The 26862-nt window shown below is 33.1% G+C and overlaps 1 protein-coding gene across 2 annotated transcripts; it reads left to right on the top strand.

Annotated features, from left to right (window-relative positions):
* The first annotated feature begins 4340 nt into the window (after positions 1-4340).
* LOC106687378 (E3 ubiquitin-protein ligase trul-1) lies at positions 4341-25926 on the top strand. Of its 2 annotated transcripts, none has more exons than XM_014431237.2 (7): positions 4341-4532; positions 7220-7453; positions 13957-14115; positions 15400-15507; positions 22741-22875; positions 24002-24086; positions 25326-25926. In XM_014431237.2, the coding sequence occupies exons 1-7, from the start codon at positions 4411-4413 to the stop codon at positions 25527-25529; spliced, it is 1047 nt and encodes a 348-aa protein (XP_014286723.1). In that variant the 5' UTR covers positions 4341-4410; the 3' UTR covers positions 25530-25926. The 2 variants fall into 2 exon arrangements, with proteins under 2 accessions (XP_014286723.1, XP_014286724.1); XM_014431238.2 differs by lacking the exon at positions 4341-4532 and adding an exon at positions 8327-8483 and having other exon boundaries at positions 7316-7453.
* The last annotated feature ends 936 nt before the right edge of the window (positions 25927-26862 follow it).

The following is a 26862-nucleotide window of genomic DNA, read 5'->3' as shown; positions in this document are numbered from 1 at the left end:
TACGGAAATTTGGAATACAAGTTGGGGGAACAAATCTTTTATGATTTTGGCTTTCGCTGATGACTTAAATATTATTGGAAGAACCCCTATAGATTTAAATAACGCCTTTATCAGTCTCCAGATAGCAGGGGCTAGAGTGGGTTGAGAGGTTAACGAATCAAAAAACAAAATACATGCACGCAGCACCACAGCTAGATATGAACGAACCATCACATTTTATAACGGGAGGATTTTCACTGGAAAGGGTGAAGGAGTTCAGCTATCTTGGATCGGAAGTAAACGCGGATAATGACATTCAAGCAGATAATACATTGCAGAATTATCTCAGCAAATAAATGCTCTTTCGGCTTACAGAAGCATTTCAGAAGCAGGGCTATTTTCCAAAACACCAAGATACAGCTGTATAAGACCCTGGTGAGACCAGTTCTCACTTATGCCTCCGAATGCTGGACATTATCCAGTTCACAAGCCATTCTCCTAAGGTTCTATCTCGGGAATCCGCAATTGGAAAGCAGCCATTAGAGAGGACTAGCAGACGAAGTTGCAGGAGGCCTCGAATCGGCAAGAGTAGTAGCGCCACAGATGTCGATGATGATAAAATGGAAATGCTATCGATTTTAGGATTTCCTATTGCTTTATTATAAATTTTGTGATTACGGTCCCTTAACATGTTTCATGGGACGCAGAAAATGAAAATACTATCGATTTTAGGATCGAGTATCGATGTTTTTAACTTTTTTTTTTAAATATTTATTTATTGCTATTTATAACTGTCCATTATAATACATTTAGTAAATCTGATCTAAGTTAAATTGGAGTGTTACAGGCGTGTAGAGAAACTACCCATTGGTAGCACTCTAATGACATTTTACATTAGCTGGTCTCGTGGCCATCTTCTTTTCAGGCGCCTCGGAGGATTGTCAGGAATGGAAGAGGATGCAAGATTAGAAACTAGTTTATAGGTTTGAGTTTATAATGGAAGGAGTGATATCTGGTTCGGGCTAGATCGGTTACATAGAGAACATTAAGGTCTTTATGTATGATTTTATTTGTGACAAAGTAAGAAGCATTGGGGATTTTTCGAAGGATTTTGGATTGTAAGGATTGAATACGAAAGGAGTTCGAAGGTTTAATGGAGCCCCAAAGCTCAATTCCATATGTTCAGATTGGCCTTATTACAGTCATGTAGATCAGTCTTTTGTAATGCGTTGGAAGTTTAAACCGTTTGTCTAGTAAGTGCTGTAATAGTCAAAATCGACGTGCAGTTTCCTGTGTTTTCAGTCTTGTGTGAGGATTCCAGGATAATCGTTTGTCCCAATGTAGTCCAAGGTAGCGGATCTGCTCGACAGGGGTAAGAGTAACGTCATTAAATGAAACTGTAGGACCGTCAGTAAGTTTACGACGAAGGGTAAAGGTGATTTGATGGGATTTGTTGGAATTATGTTTTTAACTTTAAATTGCATTTCGTAAAACACATAAAAGAACCCTAATATGTCAGAAATCAGAAAAGTTAAAATAAATCGATACACAAGTGTGCGGTAATAAAATTGATAGCATTTTTATTTTCTCCATTTAGAGAACATATAAAAGGACCGTAATATGTTAAAAATCAGAAAAGGTGAAGTAAATCGATTTGCGATCCTAAATTTTAATGTTTTTTTTTCTGTTTCTATGAAAATACACAAAGGGACCCTAATATGCTTGAAAGCTGTAAAGTTAATTAGAATTGCTTATCTTAAAATCGATAGCATTTTCATTTTCTGCGTCTTAAGAAACATATAAGTGGACCCCAATATGTTAGAAATCATAAATGTTAAATTAAATCGATACACCTCAATCACAAAATCGTTATTATTATTATAATTCGGAATACAGGAGGTGAGCGAGAGGTGCTTTGTGATGAATTTGCATAACTAGGAGTAAAGCTCAAAATGATCTCACACCTAGGCAACCGCCGATAGAATCACCAAGACAAACTGTCGAGAATAGGAAGTGCATTACAGAGACTGAGGTACCTAGTGCTTAGAACCAATTATAGGTGGCCGTGCTTAGCATCCTGAGGTACGTATCCACTGTATGGAACTGTTGACTAAGGCTAGCGTAAAGGAAAACATTGACCACCATTTTAAGACTGGCTCTACTGAAGTTCAGTGAGACCTAAGGAATCTCGTTGCACGGAGCGGTGCAGATGCTGGCCGAAGAGATGGCTAGTAGACCTAATTCTAAGTAAGAACACCATCAAGGTTGATGTCAAGAGTTGGTGGCTCGAGGCTGCTTCAGAGGAACTACGGTAAAGGGTAAGGGATCAACCAAATGGATGGATGAAAATATTAAGGGAGGAAACACTTGAGGAATGAAATAGTGACAGTAAGTAATTACCCAAAAAGGCTAAACGCTGAGGAAATACTTCGCCACTGCCAATTCCAGACTGAAACAAGGCTATATTTCACAAATATGAGTATAAAAAAAATTTCAGATTTCTAAGATAACTATAACATAATATGAGATCACCTCAATACAAAACGCATGTGATAACACAAAACACATGAGATAACTACAATACATCAACGAATTAATAAATTAATGGAAATTGATCCATGACACTGATCCTCTTAGAACCTGGCAGGAAACTAAAAGGGTTCCAGGAGAAACTGAAGATGTATGAGAAGAACATCGCTCCCCAGTGCCTCTTCCACGGAAACTGTGAGATAAGAGACCGGCATTATCATTTGAACAATATAAGCCAATTTGTCCCTTGTCAAGCTAAACCTGTTGACATGTCACTTTTAGCATCTGGTTGCATATGTCTGCATTCTTTACTAAAACTTTTTGTAGGAAAAGGAACCCCATAAATAACTTGTTTTCAAAGAAGGGTCCCCTTAATATTTTTTTATTTTCCATTGATGCTGGACACCTACAACTAGACCCAACCTTGGGTAATTATTCCATTTTTTGGAAAGCCGTGAGAAAGACCAACCCTCCTTCTAGACACGCCTCCTCCCCCCCCCACCCCGAAATATTTATTTCTAATTTCATAGGCTCCGCCTGATTCCTGAATTATTTGATTGGTCTAACCCCCTTCCACTTATTGGTCAATCCCCTTCCATACTCTTCCTACCCCCTCTCCTCAAATTTACATATATATTTTGCTAGCTCTGGCAACCTAACAGAGAGAGAAAAATATCTGTAACCACTGAACTATATGTTGTGTTTGTAAAAATTTAAGAATAAAGTCATTTTATTCTACACTGTTGTTTTAGCTTACTAAGTTTTGGATCATGCGTTACGTCCAGCAGTGCCATAGGATACCGTGCAAGGCCAAGCATGGTAAGCTATTAAGTGCAACACAAGCAAAATTAGTTCCTTAAATAAAATTATTAGTAGAGTTAATCAGTTGTATAATTGTAAAATATTGACATATGATAACATTGATGTCAGATTTAATTAAAAAATTGAAGAACATTACGATATATTCCACCCACAGTAGCGTTCACTGGAAGACCTCGAGGACGCCGCGACTGTATAGCCGCCTGAAATTATCTATAACGGCGTGCAAGCTAGGACTTGGCCTACCCTACCACCGCAACAGATTGAGGACTTTCTGGCCAGCCCTTGTCGAAGAAACACACATTTTGCCGAGAGCGATTTTCATGGCCTTCACCATCTCGCCCACTAATAGTCTAGACGAGAGAAGCGACGAAAAGACGCCAGGACGTGACCGCGGCGACAAAAACGTCAGACATATAAGCCACAATATATTCATATATTAGACCCATCCGCATACTAACAGACTAACCTCGTGTGCCGCATCAGGGATTGAGATTGATTTTGGAAATAAATACATAAATTAACCTTGCGACTCATTTCTCTCAATATCAACCCCGTTTTCCTCACTATTTTAATGATAACATTTTTCAGCTTGCAATAAAGGGTTCCCAGAGTATGCTATTTTACTCTATACGAGCCCCTGATGTTGTCATCACAGTTATACAAGATGATGAAGCAAGTCATAGCTGACGGAGCAAAGGATTAATCTTTGCCTCAGCCGATCTCATATAATTGTTTGACTTACGAAACAATTGTTTTAAAAAATAACTACTTCACAAGAAATAGTTTAGTGTGTGTATAGCAACTTAATACAATTTAACAATGATGTGTTTCTCTCTGTGAATAAAATACCAAATTATGTCATTCCACCGTTCTTTTTGTGAGAGTTACGTAGTTTATTAGTTTAACAAACATCTTATAGTGTTCTTTGAACTTTATGTTTAAGATTTCAAAAATAATATGATGTAGGAAATATTAACTGCTTTGTTAATCGATTATTTGGGTAACCTTACTTCAACTGTTATTTGTATCTACCGGCACTTCCGATGAAATTGATTGTAGTGTCAATTATTTTTAATTATAATGTCAAACCTTTTATGTGCGATTTGTCGGGAGTCCCTTGGTGTAGGAAGCCTAAATAAATCTTGCACCTTGCCTTGTGGTCATGTTTTTCATGATCACTGTATATTTAATTGGCTAGAAAGGTATTTATACATCAAGGGATGACAGTTCAACTAAACTATAATTTATTAAGTGTTCATGCTTTTATTCTATGAATCCTTAGGTTTATAATGCCAAAATCAAATGCTAAGTAGAATCTGATACAGAATACTGTTAAATTTGATTTTGTGTAGTTCAAATATAATTATTTTTACTGCAATAACTGATTCTTTTAATTATTGTTTATAGAATGTTATACCTTTACTACTGTGTTTTTTTACTTTATGTTGTGTTTTTATTTACTAAACATCTCTTTATTATATGTTTGTTGTAAGTACTCTATTTATTGTTTTACCTATGCACGAATAAAATATGGAGTTATGATTCTTTTATTTATTAAGTATATTATTGGTATTATAATAAACTTTCAAATGGTTTTGTTTTAATATTTTTATTTCTCTTGTAACATATAATTTTACTCAATACTTTCATTTTTGTTCTTTTTTCTCTGCTCGTTGTGCAATATTAGTTCATTAGGAGCTTGTTTAACTGGCTCCTTGGATTAACCAAGAGTAGAAAAAATATATTAAAAAATGATAAAACTCTAATTTGGTAAAACTAATTGTAATAACTGACTTCGTAACTACTGTTAAAAATTGTAAATACTGTTTAATTAAATGATGTTTCTAAGCTTTCTTAAAATTTAGATTGGTTTAATTTAATATCATCATATACCAATATTCATATCATCTATATCATAAGTATTGAATTGCATTTTATATTCCACGTAATTATTTTTTACATAATTTTAAAAATACTGGGTGGTCAGAAAGGTTATATGCTATTTTAATGTTGAATATATTAAAAACCAAAGATATCAAAGGAAAATAATTTGTTTATTAACATTATGAAAATCATTAGCACAAAATATTATTGTTTGAATGGCATACAAAAAGGTGTATTATTTCGTTGAATTACTAAGAAATGGGCACAGAGCGGCAGTATAATTCTTACGAAGTAGTCCGGTTTGAGAAATTTTATTAGTGATGTGTCCTTTTACTGGACAACAACGTGCCTTCTTTATTCAGACATTACATGGAGATTGTATTAACAAAGGTCATTATATAGAATTAAGGGTTTCATTATCCAATTAATATTATCTTTACTTTACATGGGTTATAGTTTTTTTTTTTTGTTTTTTTTAAATGTACTCATATTTGTCATTATTTCTTTATTATATTTTACTCACTCGTAGTAATTTATTTAGGAAAAAGGAAATGGTTTGGGTTGCATTAAAAAAAATAATTAGTTTTAACTATTTATTAATTGCCATTGTTGTAGCCCACATTACTTGTTTTCATCAAGGCTAAAATAAAAAGATAAATAGCATGTAAAGGAATGTAACATGTGTAACAAGTGACATGTAAGTAAACAAGTCTAACGGTGAAGGTATAAAAAGACGTTCATGCCAAAAACAAACATAATAATAGTGAAAAAGATGTATTAACTGACATATTAATGAGTAATAAATTGATAAATACATAATGAGGTAGTAGTGATTGAGTAAAATAATGAAACCAAATGGAAACATTTCAATCAATTTTGCTTATAGTTTTTAAAAAATGTCCTGAAATAGTAAAAATATAGCTTTTGAGTATTTATCTAAATTGTCGAAAAAGCGATAGGACTAATACAAAATTGAGGTGAATCATGAATAACTTTCTTATAAACCAAACAGAAATAAAAATGGAGATATTTTAATGAAATCTGAAGTAAATAAATATAATTATAATGTTAATACCATATGAGTATAAAGCTTGTTTATTTTTCCCTGAAATTAATTTTCACATGCATATTGATCTCATAACTCAATTTCACTTAAGTTTCAATATTCTTTTGGATCCTTTTCATTTCCATATCCACCTTAATATTAATAGATTAATCGTTTCTGAAATAACTTCAGAATTTTTAAAGATAAAAATAATGTATTATTATTTTTAAGCCAAAGGTCCCCCTTAATTGATTGTTTATAGTAGCATGAAATTTTCTTTGTATTGTTAGAATTTTTTTCCTTAGCTTCTTTCATTCTATTTAATTAAAAAAAACATTTTATGGTCTATTACCTTCTTGGAGTGGTAACCTTCCACTTGAATCAAGTATATTGTCTCTAATTTTAATGTAAATCACTGTCTATTGTTGCTAGATTCTATCAACTGATGGATTTTATTTTATATGTGGATTTTATACTCATCGCTATAACTGCTAATTGAATATATCTGTTTTTATATTTATATCCCTTGATAATCTATCTTATAGAAATGAGGTTTGTGATGGACCCATCAGCTTCGAACAAAATAGTATTAGTATTTTAAAATATACTTTTACTGACTATCCAATTCAACCCATCATCATCTTCCTGCCTACAGATTTAGATCTAATTTAATAACTAGTTTTATGGCATATTGTTTTCTACTTCCATACACTCAGTATTATTTATTTATTTATTTTTTTTTGAGAAATGTAGCCCTTGTCTGGGACTTTGGTTCTAGTTATGAGATTTAAAATTTAAGCACCACGGCAAAAATGTAACTGGTTTTAGGATTATGCTTTCTTCTGTCATATTTTGTTTACTTATTTTGGTAATTTAAACATGGTTTTGAAGTTAGATCTCTCTCTATAGGTACCAAAAATATCAGTTCTTCCTGAGTTAATTAATATATTATGTTTTCAGATCCCGGACTTGTCCACATTGTCGTATCTCATCGAGACCTGATCAAGTTATTAAGTTGTATTTCGACTTATCTGAAGATTGCCAGGTAACAGAAATTGAAACTTTGAAGAATGAAATGCAGCGTTTAAAAGCTGTTCTAGAGAAAACTCAGACTGATTATCGTAATAAATCTGACGATTGCAAAGCCTTTTATCGTCAGTTAAATGCTTTGCATAAAGCCAATGATTCTTTAAGGTAAAATTAAAGTTATTATTACCATTTTTCTCTTAACTAGCATACTAATAGCCTTGTTTAGTTTTTTAGTTATTAGACTTTGAAAAATTCTATTTCCTTTGAAGTTATTATGATATTGTGATTATTCTACTTGATAAAAATGATAAGTTTGTCTATATTATCTATTTGGTAGGTACTACTCTTATTTAAGTATTATAATTTTTATTTATCAGAACTATGTACTTAATTCTAAATTGTATCTGAAAACATAATAATCAAGATTTTGGAATGAACAGATTTAGAAAAAAAAAGGTTATATATGTAATTTACAATTATGATATAAAGGTTGTATAATGATGTTATGTAATCGAAGAAAAGTAACTTTAACAAATCTAAATTTCTCCAGTAAAGGTATAATTTCAATGAAGCAAGATTGTAGTCTATGGACACTATGAAGAATTTACCTCGAAATTTCCCTAAATGTTTGTTTGAATCATTATGTAATTGCTCATTGAGCAGTTTGTAGCAGAATGAACTACAGATTAGTTAAACTTTGAAAATAATAATTTGCTTTTGGCCTAGTTGCCTAGAATATTATGTTTTGGGTATTTGTCATTTAAAAAACAAACATGAAATAACGATGTAATGAATTAAAGGAAAAATGTGGAATATATTTTTCCAGTTGTGTTAATTTGGTGTTTTAGTGACCCTGGTGTGTTTTGTTTGTGGAACTTTGAGTAGTGAAACATTATATTATTGGTCATGACTTATTTTAAAAAAAATAATTATTGTCTATTGTGACTTTATATTAGTGATTTAAATAAGTAATGTTTGACAATGGGGAAGGCATAAAAAGACGACTACAGTCATAATGACCTGATCAATGGGCTGCAGGTCAGGATCCTCTACAGGTGGCCTGGGTGTCTGATAATGTTCCTCCTTTCTGGAATGCCAATCGTATATGTTTCTACCTAGTGGAGAAAAGTTTCTGTATTACTGGGATCATCCCTGTGCCAAATAAGATGCTGCAGCTTCAACACTGGATGACAAGGTAAGTTCATTAGTGATTTGATTCTTATCCCAACTTGGGTAAATACCTGCTTGTCACTTTGAAGTTTGAACTGGCGTTTTGCTGAAACCAAATTATGAATACCATATGATTCGAGGTGTGTCTTGAACTTGGGGAAAACAGAATACCACTCATAAACTTTATTAATGAACATTACACATTCATACATCAACCTTTTTTTATTTTGAACTCCCTTTCTATTGTGAACCTCAGCCAGGATATCAGAAATATTTGTTGTATATCAGTCTCAAGTAGATAAAGAAGCATCTATTAAGACTAAACATCATCCTTTTAATCAAACTTTTGGCATTTTAACAATTAGCTTATACTTCCACTATTAACTAATTATTCAAATAACCTATATAGTTTATAGCTGAAGCGAAATAGGTCTTGTATTTTTTTCTATTAAGAAACCTTAATAACACTTCATAGATCAAATATGAGTATCAAATTTACTTATGTGCCTATTGTTAAAATGCTATTGTAGATTTTCTGCTAAGATTTGATAATGTTTACATATTGTTCAAAGAATCTGAAGCTTCTTTTTCAATATAACAGTGATATCCTTCTAGTATGGTTATTATGATGAAGATAAGAAGAGAAAATGAGAAAACGTAATATAAATCTCAAGAGCAGAAATAAGGATATTAAAAAAAAATACATATATACATTTAAATTAAGGAATTAGTGTACATAATTGTATATTGGTTAATGAATAATAACCGATCTCCTTATTTTAAGAAATAAAAATATGATTAATCACAATAAACATCTGAAAAACAAATATTTACCTTACAAGATCCTAATGTAGAATATGGATGTGAAAATACAGTCCTTGGTGTCCATTATAATTGTTTTCACAAGTAACTTGAATATTCCTTTCAGACATTTTCTCATACATCCACTGTCACCATCCAGCTGACCAGATGTAAAAGTTCTTATGATAAATCTTAATTTTAATTAATTTTGTTGTATATAGTTTATTTTTATTTAAAAAGCTTATTATAACTGTATACTTGTTATTGTGAGAAAGATTTGTATGAATGTAGTAATAATGTTCATATCATTCAAGTTTATCTTCAGCACTGAATTATTTTACTTTTCTTGTCTCATTGTTTTAATAAATATGAAACTCGTGCATTCCTTGGTATATATTTCTGTTAACCCATTAGTGTTGTTAATTAAAAACGTTTTTTGAAAAATTAACTAGTGAGGATGTATTTATTTCACACTTTCTAATCCCAGTAAAATCAAGTTAATGTAGATGTAATTATAAACTAATACCTTTATATGGATTATACTATTTGCAAAAGATTATGGTAAAAAGTTTACAATATCTTCGTTGTGTGTAGATCTAATTTAACAAATTTTTCATAATAGCCACAGTATATTTTTAAGTTAATAGCCAATAACTCCTTAAGTATTGCTCGTAACTTAACTAAATAAATTAGTAAAATTTAAAGGATTAAATTGTGTAAATTTTGGTATATAACCAGTATGTGTATGGAGGTATATATCATCTTAGATGTAGAAGTAAAGTTATTTTTACCCAGCTGGGATGGCGAATACCAGGTTAGGGCAGTCCATTCGGGTTTTACCTAGAAACCCATTTGCAATGAATGGTTTTCAAAGTTTTCTATTTTATTGAGTGTCTTATTTTCAGAAGTAAAAAGTTAATCCAATAAATGTTTTGTTTTTTGTTACTATTCACTCCTATCAAAATTTTGTTTGTTTTTTTGGAAAATACTGAATGAGTTCGCAAATAAAATAAAATTAAAGTATGAAAAATCTTATTTTTTATTTTTGTTTATAATTGTATCTCCAAATTCCTTTTCCACTGAAAATAAGTTTCAAGATTTAAAGACCACAGTTTATTGGCATAATTAAAAGTGGGGAACGATACCTGTGTCTATCTGGATTCCGCCATCTTGATGTACACCTGGAGCAATTTGGTGAGTCCTCATGAACTAATTTTCTTTGTGGATAATTAGTAATTGAGTCATCATTTTTATTTGATACAATCCATTTCAAAATTGAATTTTTATACCATTATCATTGGTCCTAATCCAAACTGGGTTTGAATTTGGGGTTAATTGTTGAACCTAATTGTTAAGCTGCTTCGAAATTATGCAGGGTTATAATTATTTTTACAAATTTATTTAATTAATTATTTTATGTTTCTATAGAGAAAAATAGTGAATAAAGTCTATTAATGGCTAACAATTTATATTGGGATGAATATTTTATACTCATATTTTGCTGCCCGAACCAGCTTACTCCATGCCTGCCTGTCTTGGGCTACTGCTTTCCAGTTTGGTGCATCCAGTTCTTTCGCCTCAAGCTACATGTTTCACCCATCTTAACCTCCTTGCTTTCTTATCATGGAATATTGACTGAGCTGTCTCTGCAAGCAGTTCAGTACTATTTTTTCTCCTCCATGTGTTAAGGCTCTGATCCAAGATCGCTCCTATAATTATATAATTATATTATATATGGAGGACTTTCTGTTCAAATCTCTCGATTCTGCTTTCTATATCAGTGCTGGCTTTCTCATTGTATTGTACACTCTTAGCTTCAGCTATTTAGAGAGTTTTCAGAAGAATTCTTGACAAACAAAAGTAGGCTCTGTTCTCACTTGTGATACGCTGGTCTATCTCAATCCATTGATCATGTATTGATATTATTGTAGAGTAATGGAGACAGTGCACCACCCTGCAGACAACCTCCTCTTGGTCTAATCCACAGTTTAGAGTGCCCTATCCTAGCTCAGATTTAAGGATCTTTTGTTCCAGCATGGAAGTAAACCATCCGGATACAATAGGATCTATATTTCTATTCCTTAGCATGTCATTAATGACATTATAAGGAGTTTTGTCAAATGAACTTTTGATAACAGCAAAGATGGCAAATGTGATTTCTCTTTGGTCTATTGATTTTTCAATCATATTGTTTGTTTGGAATGGATAGCATTGGCTACCAGTTCCTGTATTCTAATATGCCTGTCTACAATTTTTTTTTAAGCTTTCATCAGAAAAGATGTAAGACATATTGGTCGACATAATTTTGGGTCTTCTTTATAAGATCCTTTCCCCAGTTTGGGTACATAGAACACCTTTTATGTCCTCCGTCTGTTTGGAAATTATCAAAGTGTAATGCTGCCTCTAAAGAGGTCAGGTAAATAAACTGATCACTGCTAGGCCTTTCTACAACAGAGTAGGAACGATGCCATCTGTGCCTGGTGGTTTGAATGGTACAATAAGTTAATTTGTCCATTCAGCTTTGCCAATTGTAACAATTTTATTGGCTTTGCCCCACTTGTCTTTGCTACCACTGTAGCTATTTACTGTGGGAAGAGTATTGTCTTTCTCTAGCAACTCACAATTTGGGAAATTGGATCTTGCTAATACTTTTAATGTGTCACTTTCATTATAAGTCTTCACACCACCTTTGGGAGAGCTACTTTTTTTTTTTTACTTAGTTTTTTGAGCAATTATTTTCTATTCTATACTGTTTGTTAACTAGATGTGGAACTAATTTTTTCTCCATATTTATTACCATCTGTGTTTTTGTAGGTCATCAGTTATCTAAATTCGTTTTTTTTTTTTTTTTTTAAATTAAAAAATTTCCCCATCAAATAGTGGGCAACTTTCAAAACCCAATTATCAACAAAAAATGAAAATAAAGTAAATCTGAATGTTCTTAAGTCAGTTCTTATTTAAAACTATTATCGAGTAAAACTTAAATGCAATTTTAATTTGAAATTTGTGCACTAACTTTCCTATCCCAAAAAATGCCATAGAATAAAGCTATAAACAGGCATTTTGAACTGAATTCCACAACAGCTGGAACATTGAAATATTTGCAATGGCAGGGGTAGTGAAATTATTAAAATTCTTCTATTGTTCTATTATGAAAAAAGTATAAAATTAATATTGATTGGCCACTTTATAATTCCTGAATTTTCCAAGTATCGTTGTCCACCTGCATGTCGAATGCACCTGACATGTCTAATTTCAACATAAATGCATTTAATTTGATTGAAGGGCCAAGTTAATTATTTGAACCATTTCCAAAAAACCTTCTACTTATTTGTTTTATGGCATAAAAATTAACTGTGTTGAAAATGTTATTTGTTATTAAATGGTGGATGGGTCAGTTTTTTTTTTTTTTTTTTTTTTTTTTTCCCAGCTCCATATTTTTCCTTGTGTTTGGTTGTATAGAATTTTTATCGAAGTTCTGAATATTCTTTAGTATATAGGAAGGAGATGGTTAGGGGGTGTGGTCAAAAAAGAACAAAGAATAGTTAACAACTATTTATTTGCCGACGTTTCACCCCACTTTGTAGAGCTTCATTAGGCCTGTTTGAGTTAAAAAATATTGAAAGAGCGAATTCTTTAGAATAATTTTGAGTTTGGTTTTTGTTTACTAGTGTATCCATTACTAGACAATTTTAGTTAGCTAAATTTATTACTATAAAGTATTATGCATAATATTCGGACCGAAAAAGGATGAATTAACGGGAGAATTTAGAACATTACACAATGCTGAATTAAGGGACCTACACCCGGTAAATATAATTCAAGTTATAGCATTGCGTCATATATGGTGGGCATGTAAGGTTGTAGGGCTTAGTAATGAGCAGATCCCTAAAATGTTAACAAACACTGAACCAATGGGTAAATATCCGAGGGGTAGACAGAAAGTAGGTGGGAGGATTGTGTTGAAACAGATTTAGTGGAATTGGGTTTGGAGGGGCATCACTGGAAGGATGTATGCAGAGAGCGTTTGGTGGTATCGGCATCGAACCTTCAGGTTAGTTTAGCCTTTATTATTATTATTAAATTTATTACTGGGAAATAGGATTATAGTTCCTTACTCACTGAATACACCACTCCCTTGCCTAGAACAATGTCCATATTGTTTTTTGAAGGTTTCATAACATTTCTTGTTTAGGAATAAAGGATTGTCAGCCTATTGTCCCCTGGTCAGGTGTTTATAGTTAGGTATCAGGTCCCAGTACTGTATTTATCTGTAGTTTGAGACTGTTATAAGATTTACTTAGTTAATAGATCTGAAGGGTATGGATTGTGTAGTGAACTGGTGATTTGAGTGTTGTTCCTCATTGCATGACTTCATACAGCACCCCCTCCCTCTCCTCCTTCCTTCAACAATAATTATTTTAATTGCTTATTGTAATAAATAGACTTGAATGCTGAATGAATGGTTTCTAAAACTTAGGATATTTTTTAAAAATGTTGTGTAATATAGCTTACAAAATAGCTGTATATTATATAAATGTTAGTATACTGTAAACTAACAATTAAACAATAAGTTTAAAATTCTTCTTTTTTTTTAAAGGTATGAAAACATGCACATATTTTTGAACACATGCATGTTCACTGACTGTTTCTTTTACTTCTTCTCAGTTTGTTATTTATATTTTATCCATTTCTAGAAAGGAAAATAAAGTTTTGACTAACAAGGTTGAGAAGCTTAAGGCTGTGAAATTGGAGTATGGAAGACAAAAAACAGAACTCAAAATGGTGTTAACAGTTTTAGAAAAAGAAAGAACAAAAGGTGTCCAATTATCTAAAGACATCCAGAAATACCAGAAGTAAGAAAATGGTTGTACTATTTATTTATTTTTGATTTTTTACAATATATACTGGCAGCTGTCGTACTTACGTCAAGTTCTGTTCCATGAAAAGTGACTTAGGAAGGCGATTTCAATTTACCTCAAGTCATGCTCATATTGTGTGATCCATAGAGGAAACACTTTTTACTTCAATTAGCAGTTTCTCTTTGTCTTAAATTGTTTTTTGAACTGTATTTATTTGTAACCCTAATTTTTTTCTTATTTCAGTTTTCAATAAACCTCTTTCTGTTATTTTAGGATTTTTTTATTTTGAGCATAATTTCTTGCTGTTAGCAAATGAAGAAATAACATTACAAATTTAGAGGGAAAGAGAGGGAGAAATTATTAATATATTATTGAAACCCTTGGTCTGAGAAAATAAGCCAAGCAGGTTGTCTGTCCGGTTGTCTTAAAATTGTGATGCTAATGTGTATTATTAATACCTGTGGTAAAATTATGGTTAACTGTTATATAAATAAAAACTATGGCTTTTTATAGTTAACAAATATCGACAAACACTTATAAAAAACCTTTTTGATTATTTATGAACTTTACAAAACACTCATAAATTGATGAGAGGTGTTGAGTATCGATGATGATGGAGGAAGTTCGTTAAAAATTAATAATACTTTTATGTAGTTTTTAATAATATAAAATATTAAATATTCCAAGCACAGCTGGCATACACTTATTTGAATGCACCATACAGTGTGTTTCCTGATCATATTTCCAACTATCTCCTTGATTACATTTTTAGTCGACAATAACTCCATCATTATCAATAAAATTTAATAATCATAGAGCATAATGATTTATTTTTTTACTATGTGATCAATCCATTATGTTCACAACTTTAACTTATTGCATTTTGAAATTTGAACTGGTTCATTTGTTAAAAGTTTCAGCACTATTTATTGACTTATCTGCAACTGAGCATCCTTAAATGCTAGTATTTAAAACTTTACCATGTGCCTTGCTCTGTTTATTTTCAAATTGATGGATATGAAAAATCATCATATATCATATTTTGCATTGTTGTTATGATGTATGCACACACCATTTTAACAAACTATTGAGATAAATAGATTTTTTTTATAGTTTTTTATTTTTATTTTATTTATGTTAGAAATTTATTAAATCAATCATATTGATTTCTATTAGATATAAAACTTACTTGGAAACGGTGAAAATATATTTTGGACCAAAAAATAAAAATATTTTATCTTGATATAAATAAGTCTTTTTTTTCTTTTTTTTTAAAAGGATCAAAACATTATTGGATGGGTCTCTTGAGGAATCCAACAGCATCATCAATTCAGAAGATAGTATCGATTACGATTCGATGAAGATCTGTTTTGTAACTATGAAAAGGTAATATTATAATTTAATAATCAATATTAGAAAAAACTAAAAAATAGAGATAGAGGGTTGGGAAAAAAGAGATTTAAGTACAGAATAGGTATATATTATCTAATGTATAATATTTAAATATATTATAAGTAAACATATAATACATAAATATGTAATACTAGTTTATCCCTGTAAGAACTGTCACGTTAGATATGCTTCCTTCTTTTCTTTAATGGTAACTCACTTGAGCCAATCTTAACCCAGTATTGCCCAGAAAGTATTAAAGCATACTTTAAATATTACTGGAATAATGCAAAAAGAAAAGCAGGATCTGCCTAATTCCCTTTTTCTGTTAGTGTTCATTCAGTCTTTCGAGGTTAGACATGAGAAAGATGAAAACAACATGTGATAAGTAGCCCATGGCTACCCTGGTGCTGTGGATGCAGACCGTAGTATGAGGTTTGACCCGTAGCTAATTTGTACGCTATCTCAAAAACTGTTCATTTTCAGACTTTCAAACACAGGTCCCAACATAAATTCCATAGGAATTCACTTGGGTATTGATCTCTGTGTTGAAATCTTTAAAACCCAATTTAAGGAATTGGGTTGAATTGTAGAATCAAACTCCATCTCTCCTGAGTGTCCCTATGAAAAGGGATCAATATTACTGTATATGGGTGTATACATATATATTATATATACATACATATATATAAGTTATGTAGCAGTGTGAAAAGACTTAATATAAAAAATGGAAAAGGTAGATAAAAGAACACTGTAAATGACTAAACAGGACTAACTTTATTTGATCCAGTACCTCTATATATACTTCTCAATCAGCTGATCTAGTCGATCACCTGGCGGCTTTTGTCAACTGACCTCTCACCCAGGCTGTATCACCCCCCCACCAGTTTACAAACAATCCTCGTAAACATATATTGTACAATACAATAACATATATATAAAAAACAAAATCAATAAAGCAACTATTTACAATAAATACGAGTGTGAAACAAAAAAAAAAAACCTTGTTCTTTCTACATACACAAACAATAAAAGAGAAAAGAAAAAATATATATTTACAATCTCTTTACTGGAATAAACAAGAATAACGTAAACAAATTTTTATATACAAAAAATAATTCTTCTTTCTCGCAATGAGTACTCATTAGACATTTCCTGAAATCGATACATGTAATAGTAAAAAAAAAACAACAAAACAAAAAATAAAAATTACATTCTATGAAGTCGTAGTCGGGATTTTTAGTAGCTCATTATGTATTGTCCTCCTCTTTTTAGGTCCATATTAGCTCTCAATTGTGACAGTATGATGTTCCCTAATCACTATCACCCTGAAGTGACCCTCGTATCGCTTCAGTTCTTTTTTCCTGTTGATAGACAATCTCCTGTGGACTAAGGTCCTGATTTTGATGTTGCCCATTAGGTCAAGGACGCTCAAGTTTTGTTTCTTCAGGGCTAAACTGTTATTAATAACTTCTTTTTCACCAAGTACACTTTTGCTATTTTGCTGAATAGATCCACGACTGTAATCCACTTGAATCCTTTCCTGGTGAAGTGCCTACTTGTAAGTCACTAAGTGGTACGCTTACTGGTGTTTCTTCTTGTCTGGCTTGGGGAGGACGCCTGTCATATTTCAAGCGGAGGCACACTTCACAGGCCCCTATAGTCTCTTGGATGGTGCATTTTATGTCATACCAAAAGTATCAATGCCTTAATCCATGCAGGGTTTCATTTGATCCTTGGTGGTATGCCAGTGTCACCTCTTTCGTATCTTGAACAGTTTCCACCATCAACATACAGCTCATAATCTCTGGCATCCGTCGTAAATGCAAACGGCCTTTGAAGTCCGGAAATGCAAAAATTGGCTCCCTCTGCAGCTGCTCTATGCATTTCCAAAACCTATGTACCATGTCTGCCATCACAACCAGCTTGGACCCCTGTTTTAGTCAATTATTCAAGGGTACAAGGTAATCATCCATTTCGGACACAAACCGTTCATGATAGTTTATGCCCCTAACAACCTCCTGATCACTTTTACATCCTTTGTCATGGCCATCTTCTGTAGGGCTTCCACTTTCTGGGCATCTGGTCGTCTCCCTTCCTTGAGATTGTGTGTCCAAGAAAAGTTATTTGTGTTAGAGCTATTACCTTCTTCTCCTGTGAAAACTTTAAGCTGAAATCCTTCATCCTCTAGAATATGCTCCTCAAATGTTGCATGTGTTCCAGCTCAGATTTACTGAATACCAGCAGGTCATCCATATAAACTTGGCAGGCGGATTCATTCAACCCCCTCAAAAACTCGTCCATGAGCCTTCAGAATGTTACTGGAGCATTTTTCAGGCCAAAAGGCGTCCTTGTAAGTTTGTAGTGGCCTCTCTTGAAAGTAAACGCTGTCTTGTGCTGGTATTTCGAGTGCTTAATCTGATAGTGTGCTAAAAATTATAGCCCCGTTCACTGTATCTAAAATATCCTCAAACCAGGGTATGGAGTACTCTACCGCGTTTTGTTTACTTGTGCCCACTTTCTCTGGCAGGTCACACCCAATAATCATTTGGTAGTCTTGGGATATCTTTCCTGCTACGTATACCACTAGATGCTTTCCCTTAGCCCGCCATTTACTTAATTTGATTTCCACTTCTCTACACAGAGTGATTAACTAATATTGACACTCCTGGACCTGGAGCGCCTTCTTTCTACCATTCATTCTCTCCAGAGCCTCTCTGCACGCAATGTTACTGGAACTTTCTGTGTCCACCAAGCATCTCACGCCTCCTCTCCCTCGTACAATAGGCAGGCCACCTTTCTCTCCCCTTAAGCTGTGGCTCACCAATGTGTGGTGGCCCCTTTGCGGATTCACACTTCTGATCTTTTCCTTCGTCCTGCCTGCCCTCTCAGACTCTCTCGACACGTTCCTCCTGTTCTGCTGTCTGTTATGAATTCCGACATTGTTCTATCTGCTGGGCATTCACCTCCATTAGTTCTACCTGGTTCGATTTGTGTCATTGAAACATTTAAGGATATTGTATTGCCTTCAAGTCCACATTCGAAACAACGGGTATGTGACCTATCTTCCTGCATCCATGGCATTTTCAGTCCTCACAGCGCCTGCTGTTTCTTGGTTTTATTTGGCCCATTCTTTTTTTTTAGTTTCTTACCCTTTCTTTCCCACTTTCCTGCTGCTCTCTTCTCCATGGGATTGAATCGTTCCTCGAACGATTGTAACTAACTTTTGTCCAATCAGTTTCTTCAATTTCCACTCTGGATTCCTCTTCTCTTGCGCTCGAATTGATCAATCTTGAGCAGAATCAACGAAAGATCGCCCATTCGGTAGGCCTTTTCTTCTCCCCATCTCTTTGGCCAGCTGCTTCTTGAGGATTGTAGCCAGGAGTCCTATTCTTCCCTTGGCCTCCTCGACATCCACTGTCCCTCACATTTTCTCGGTAATTTGGTTATACCATGCAAGGAGAACCTCAGCAAACTGCCCGCTAGATTGTTGTGGTTTTTTCACCTCTCTCAACATTTGAGTGATGTCTTCCTCCATCATCCATGTCTCGCCTCTGAAAGCTATCTTCAGTATATCCTTGACAATGGGCCATGGTGTTTCTTCATCGGCTGGAATTTTGTTTGAAATACTTCTCTTTATCCTGCATACCAAGACCTCCTTTAATGAGTCTGTGTCTCTTTTGCTGTTCCTTGAGGATTGTAGTCAGGAATCCTATTCTTCCCTTGGCCACATCGACATCCACTGTCCCTCAGCTCCTTCTAACGCATAATTATAGCCCTCCTTCAACTTTCTTACCCATTAAAGAGGCCTGTGGTCAGTGTGTACCCTAAACCTTCTGCCAAACACATAGGGTCTGAAGTGGTCAACAGCCCAGACTTCCCAAGAGCTCATGTTCAAGCGTACTGTATCTGGTCTCCGTTTCTGTTAGGCGCCTACTGGCATACGCCACTGGTCGATCTCCCTCTTCACCCTCCTGAGACAACACTGCTCCTAGTGCGTACTCACTCGTGTGTGTAGTGATATTGAATTGCCGAGTGAAGTTCGGGAACCCAAGCACCGGCTCCTGTTGTAGCTTCTCCATGCACCACCTAATATTGTCTGACTATTGGAGTGATAATCACCTTTCTGCCTTTCTTGAGAAGTTTGCTGAGTGGGACGAGGTACTCAGCCATTTCTGGTACAAATCTCTGGCAATAATTTAATGTTCCCAACAATCTCCGATCTCCCTTCACATCCCCAGACACTGCCATCTTCCGAAGAGCTGCAAATTTATTTGCGTTGGGTTTAACTCCTTCCCTGGAAATTGTATGGCCTAAAAATTTATTTGTACCTGCCCCAACGATGATTTTTCTCCTGAGAATTTCAGCTCAAATTCCCTAATTCTCTGGAATACGCTGTGTAAATGCTGCACGTGTTCTTCTACGTTCTTACTGAACACTAGGAGATCATCCATATACATCTGGTATGCAGATTCGTCAATTCCTCTTAAAAGCTCATCCATGAGGCGCTGGATGGTTATGAGAGCATTTTTGAGACCAAACGGCATCCTTGTAAATTTGTTATGGCCCCTCTCAAAAGTGAATGCTGTCTTATGTTGGTCCTTCGGTTGCATTTTAATTTGATGATATCCAGCCTTCAAGTCTAAAGTGCTAAATACAGTAGCTCCGCTCAGCCTGTCCAAAATGTCTTCAGATCTGGGGATCAAACACTTCTTGTCTATGGTATTCTTGTTCAGCTTCCTGTAATCTATTACCACCCTATACTTTTCGGTGGTTTTATATGGTGCGCTCTTCTTTTTCACTGCCCAGAACAGACTATTATATGCATAAGAACTGTCAATAATTAGTCCCGAACTTGTCCCCTTTTTTAAAAAAGATATCTCAACTCACTCCTCCTATCTCTATTAAAGGCAGACCGTTGCTCTTCTCCCTCACATTATAATTCAGCAGGGTGCGGTAGCCGTAGCCCCTCTGCCAACATCCCCTTCATCTCGATTGCTGATCTCAGTCAGCTGACTCTGGCCATAACTTATATATAATGTAAAATTTTAACTGATAAAATTTGTAACAAGCCTTTGTAATCATCAATTTATTAAAAAGTATTATGACAAACTATTTTTTTTACATTTTACATTTTTTTTTTTATTTCCATATTTGGGAAAGGGAAGGAATTTTATTTAGGGTATTGTTGTTAACACCCTCTATATGTAATGTTTTATATGTTATGTTTTTTTAATGTTTTATCTCCCTACCTGGCTGATTCTGGTTTAGAGTTTGATAAACATATTACCTCCAAGTAACATCCCACTGCTGCCAATAACACAGTAAGCAAGAAATTGCTAGGTTCGGGATATAGTCATATTTTCTTCAGGAAAAATTTCATAATCCTTGCTTTTGCATTCAGATCACCACATGTAATGCTCCTAATCTTTCCATTTACTTTATTCATAATACTCGGGCAGAACTGTTCCCTGTCTTTTGCTGAGGCATTTTATCATCATTCCCATTCTGCCTCATCATCTGAGCCAATAAATAACAATTTATTTTATTAACATTTCATTTTTAGTACTGAGTGGTATCCTTTTTGAGGGTGAGATCCAGAAGTATCGCTCTGGCTAGTATCTATACTACCTCATATGACAGCCCTATATGCCTTCATGACACTAAAAAAAGTCAATCTCTGTATGAAGGCATGTCTCCTCTTCTGTTGTTGCATGAGGGTCGGCTTTGCAAAGGGATGTGTATGTCAGGATATTCAAGACCTCTCCTTTATAGATTGTCATTGTGGCAGGGTATTTTTCTCTTAACCTTTTAGTGAATGGAGGCTGTATGTAGTGAGGAGATTAGATGTATGCCTTGTACCACCAACGGTATGATTATTCTGGTTTAGTGCTAACCTGTCTGGTGTTTTTCACATTCTTTTGAAGATTTTCTTCTTTTAAAAAAAAAAGATAGTGCCAATAATAAGGTCCTGAGATCCAGCAAAATTCATAAATCTTTCTTCAAAATAAATCAGTTCATAAATCAAGATTGAAGATTTTGTTGGGCTAGACATGTTGTGAGAATGTTGGAAGAAAGAATTCCTAGAAAGTTACTTCAATGAAGATTCTACTGGACAAGAGGAAGAGGCAGACCACAGATTAGATGGGAATATGCTGTCATCTCGGAAATCCGGGTCGGGGTCTACTGGACACCTGCAACTTGAGCGACTGCACAAGATAGAGTTATTTAGCAAAAGTTTATTGCAGAGGGCAAGGACCATATCAGTCTGTATTGTAACAAATTTAGTTAGCTATAGATTCACTCTTTTGTGATGATCAATTATTTTAGTTCTACCAGGAAACTTGATTCTTACCTATCAATGACTATTGCATTCCTTAACCTATCTTCAAAGACCTTGAAGTATACCTTACTCAATAAGCTTAGGAATCTTTCTTTTTTCTTTTTTTTTAACCTTACTTGTTGTAATGTGTTAGAAGTTTAAATTCAATAACAGATATTTTTCAGTCATTTAGAATTTCTTTGGTATTCATCCTTTTATACTAAGTTCTATAACATTCTTATGTCTTTAGATTTCATTTTTGATATTTATTTCATTTTGATAAATTTAAATACTATTGATTTCCTGGTTCTTTAATACACTATGATACGAGCTATCTATCTCACATAACTTTTACCCTATGACAAATTACTCCCGGTGAATTGTACAATTGTGCGAACTGGAGATATGTTAGTCTTGCTTTAACTGTAAAATGACTTGTCAAATGTGGATCATGATTGATTATTGTTGTCAATATAAGTAGATATTTTTTTAAGCAGGAGATATATTATTTTTAAAAAATTGGTAGAGGAGATTTATGTATAGAAATAAGAAATTACAATAGGAGATAGCGCAAACTAAAGAGGATTTGTTAAAGTAAGCAGTTCTGTGAGTGACAGTAATCAATTTCTAACATAGGATTAATTATTTTAAGAATGGATGGATGGAGAAAGACTTGTTGAGAAGATCATGGATATACAGAGATTTTTGGTTCTTAATGATTTAAATAAAGCATATAACCAATTAAACTATGAAGTATTGCTATCCGAAAGTGAAATTAAATCACATTAACAGAGCATCTCTGTCTTGTTTATTACTAAGTTTATGATTCTTTTTTAAAATTATATTGATGAAAATTAAAATTATCTAATGTTTCATTTCTTTAAGTAATTGTTTTATTTTGTTTAAAGAGATTTCAAAAATCTTACACAAGCAGAGAGTAAACTCAAAGCTGATTACAGCAGCTTATTTTCTCTCTACAAGGCATTAGAGCAAACTCATTCTGCTCTTGTTGAAAAATGCTCAATTCAAGATAGAATAATTGAGTAAGTATGATTTACTATTACTACCATCTGTTTTATTTTGTATTTTTCTAGTACTTACCTTTAAAATAATTTACAAACTTGGTTTTTATGATCCAAGAGGTTCAATCCTAATCCTTTTTATGACCATTCCCTCCCTTATCTATCAAAACCCAAAACTACAGGATACAGTAAAACACCATCCTCCAATCACTATCTCTTCTCCAATATCCTACCTGTTTGTTCACCATTCAGGCATTTACTTATCAGTTACTATTTACCTTTCTAGTTATTTATCCTTCATCCAGCCCAACAACTTTACATGCTCATATCAACTGCTGCACCAGTTTATTGTCATAATTTTTACCAACTAAGTCCCTAAGTTTTTTGTGTAACCTTATAATTTCTCTAGTCAGGCTAAATATGTTGAGAAATTTTTTTCACAAACATTTAGATGTTGTTTCTCTCTATGTAGAATTTTTGAATTCTCTGTTTTAGTTTGTGAACTGTTGGCATAAACTGTGTAATTATCACTCTGATGGTGGCATTGGATCTGCGAAATCCACACCCATTTATTTTTTTTACTGTTTTTTGTGTTTGAGGAATATAAAACCCTGCCCTCGCCTTCCTCCATGTTTTAAGTTAGCCACCTGACAATGCATTCATAATGAACAAGTGGCTTATACTGCACTTCTCAAAACATAGAAACAAAAATCATCTGTGATTATTTCACTATCACTGATCTGATTATATTCTTGGTTCTATTTATTAGTTAATCCATCCAGACTTGTTTATAAACATTAATAAATAATTGGTACTATGGACTATTACCATTTTGTTTGAATTGTTTTCTTAATTCCCATTTTCAATATGGCAATTGGAATTTTTTACAATTTAATTCCTTATCATTGTTATATACAAATGGAAAGGGTGCTACCCAAGCCCATTGGTACATAGAGGTGACCATTCCCACTTATATATATTAGCTGCAGAACGCTGTCAACAGCTTAGGCAAAAGATTTAATTTGAGCTGGTCATATATTAATATTCCTCATTTTATATAATTTTTTAGCATATGGCTTATTGTTATTTTATTTTATATTTAATATTTAGTGTCTTAATGAGTAAATTATTGTATGAATAATTTCAGGACCTACAAAGCAGATCTCAAAAGTTCATCTAATGTTACACTACCTATAGAAATTCCTTCCGAATCAAGAATGGAGGTGGAGGAGGTATTTTTTTTTTAATCAATTTTTATATTTAAAAATATATATAAATATTTTGAACATAAAATGAAATTCAATGTGTCTACCAGACCTGGAAAATCTGGAATTGTCAGGGAATTTTTGAACATGGAAATGTCCTAAGAACCTGGGAATTTTTGCAAGTTAATAGACATGGGCATGAATTTGCTTTCATGAATCAAAATCATTTTGTGTCGCAGTAAGTTGACATAATAGTGATATATAAACACAGATTTATGACATGTCTAATGTATTAAGTGGATGTTCATAGATTTTTCATGATAAATAATAATGTATGAATGTAGTTATATGAACTCATTGCACTTTGTTCTGCTATTTAAACAAGGATATATAGTAGTTGTCTTCATTGTTTATCACCTCATAATAATTTATATATGAGAGAGAGAGAGAGAGAGAGGGGGGAGACCTGTAAGTGTTTACAATATTCAAAAAGGTTAAAGTAGACCTCAAAAAGTCCGGATATAGACAATGGTCCAATTCTGTACAGTATAGGAGAAAATCGATACTTTTTGTTAAATAAGAAACCATTACTAGAAAACCAGTGAAGTAAGGTTATTATAATATAAGGTTCTATTCTGGCTATAAACATATCGTCTCCCTCGAGAAAATGGTTCAACTTGTTGATTTATCCAGTGAACCTTTTTAAATCTAAAATTGCCTTCCACAGGTCCTGTGAAGTTGCTAAGTGAATTTCCATCCATTCCAGCACATTTGCATGTGCTGCCACCAATATCGTGGTTGGTAGTGGTCGAATTACTGCTATTTGTGATGTTTCCATCCCCGGCTTGCCTGGCAGTGTTAAGACCGGCGCCCGTAATATTCTGTTATTTGCCATCTTTAAATGCTTAGTTGATATAACGGACAGAGTGAAATGAAAAATGATGAAAGAGACGGAAAAAAAAAACTAAATTCAATAAATGGCCTTTGACCTTTGGACTTGTTTCTGGGTTTCGGCACCCGTTACGTGACAACATGAGGAATCTTATATAAAAAAAAGGAAAAGGGTAGTGGAAGAACAACATGATACCAAACCAAGACTGCTTTATTGACAGAATTTGTCCACTTATATACATCTCTTCATCAGTTGATATGGCCCTTTGTAAAATAAATGAGTTTCTGAATAAAAAATCCTTAACAGAAAAAATATTTTCAATATACCCAAGTGGATTATGTATTGATGTTTTTCTGTCTTTTTTTTTTTTTTAGATCAGTCTCAAGACAAATCCTGCTAAGGTCATGCCTCGAAGGTCTCCTCGAAATTTGAGTAAAAAGTCGGTATTTAGTTTGGAAACTAAATTAACATCCACAAGACAATTAACATATGATGGTTTAGGAGGACATTCTGCAGAAGACAAATTTCCATCAGCTAAGCTGCGACCATGCCGAATTGTATCTAATCGGCGAAAATAAATTATTTATTTTTGTTCTACCAATGAATTATAATATTTAAAATTAAATTTATAATTTAAGTGTGATACATATAATGTTCGTAATTTGATAAATGAATTCCATAATTTTTTAATATTTTTTTTTATTTAATTGTTTGGTTCCTTGTCTGTTATTTGTTAAAGGTCCATTCATTAAGATTTTAATGCTGTAATTTTAAACAGTTTGTTAAAGTTATTATCTATTCCTGTAACTATTTGTTTAGGATTAAAGAGTATGGTTGTGACCGACCGTGTCAGAAAATAAATAAAATTAGATATGGTATGAAATATTTTAAATTTATATATTGACTGTAATAGTTATCATATAAGACTGAATTAATATTGAAAGTACTTATTTCAAAATAAATTAGATAAAAATAGTTCATGCTTTTATTTATTAATACTTATTTTTAATACTCCTTTGTGTAAGCACTTCATTCTACATAATATTTATAAAATTTAATTTATTTTTATGATACTGTATCATTATGTATGAATCAGTTTCTTAAAACATTTATTTCATATCTTGTTTTTTTATTGATGTTTTAACCCTTTCAGGGACCTCCATTTTTAAATATTCTTGGCTGCTATTCTCCGTCTCCTTTTACCTAGTACTTACACATAGTATTTATAAAATTTAATTTATTTATGTGATACTGTATTATTATGTATGAATCAATTTCTAAAACATTTATTTCATGTCTTGTTTCTTTATTGATGATTTAACCCTTTTAGGGACCTTTGTTGTTCTTAAGAATATTTAAAAAATATTCTTGGCTGCTCTTCTCCAACTCCCTTATACCTAGTACTTGGAGATCAACTTCTACACATATCTTGATGATTTTTTAAAAAAATATATCATTTTTATTAAATTAAACATATCATTTATATACTGAGACAAATAGTGCTTTAAAAATATTGTGCATTTGAGAGGTTTTTCTGTCTTCTTGTATTTACTAAAACTTGTCATTGGAGATGAAGCATAAATATTGCATTTAGCCTGAAGGAGTATTATTTATATTCTGAGAGATTGATAAATGAGATGAAAGAATAAGTGGTTTTAAAAGGAAGCTCTTGTGGTTTGAATGATGGAAATGAGTTAAGTGTCTCAGGAGAAGATATAGGGATAATAAATTGATTGTTGAAGGAACTAAAAATATGTGAGTAACCTGATGGAGGAATGCAGGGTGAAAATACCAATCATTTTGGAGGTTTCTTCATTCCTCCAGAATCTATGAAGAGGGCTTTGATGTTAAAAAGCAGGGTAAAGCCATTAGAGTTCCTGAATTTAAATCAACTGACAAAAATTCATTAAT

The sequence above is a fragment of the Halyomorpha halys genome, unplaced genomic scaffold, assembly GCF_000696795.3.
Source record: "Halyomorpha halys isolate HHAL.00 unplaced genomic scaffold, Hhal_1.1 Scaffold953.1, whole genome shotgun sequence".
In the NCBI taxonomy this organism is placed as follows: Eukaryota; Metazoa; Arthropoda; class Insecta; order Hemiptera; family Pentatomidae; genus Halyomorpha; species Halyomorpha halys.
The sequence above is the reverse complement of the archived record's forward strand: the minus strand, read 5'-3'. Positions and strand labels throughout refer to the sequence as shown.

Bases quoted from the DNA above. Each gene is read 5' to 3' on its own strand.
- LOC106687378 (XM_014431237.2), top strand. From the start codon at position 4,411: ATGTCAAACCTTTTATGTGCGATTTGTCGGGAGTCCCTTGGTGTAGGA. The intron at 4,533-7,219 runs GTATTTATACAT...TTATGTTTTCAG, and splicing joins ATATTTAATTGGCTAGAAAG to ATCCCGGACTTGTCCACATT. The intron at 7,454-13,956 runs GTAAAATTAAAG...ATCCATTTCTAG, and splicing joins AAAGCCAATGATTCTTTAAG to AAAGGAAAATAAAGTTTTGA.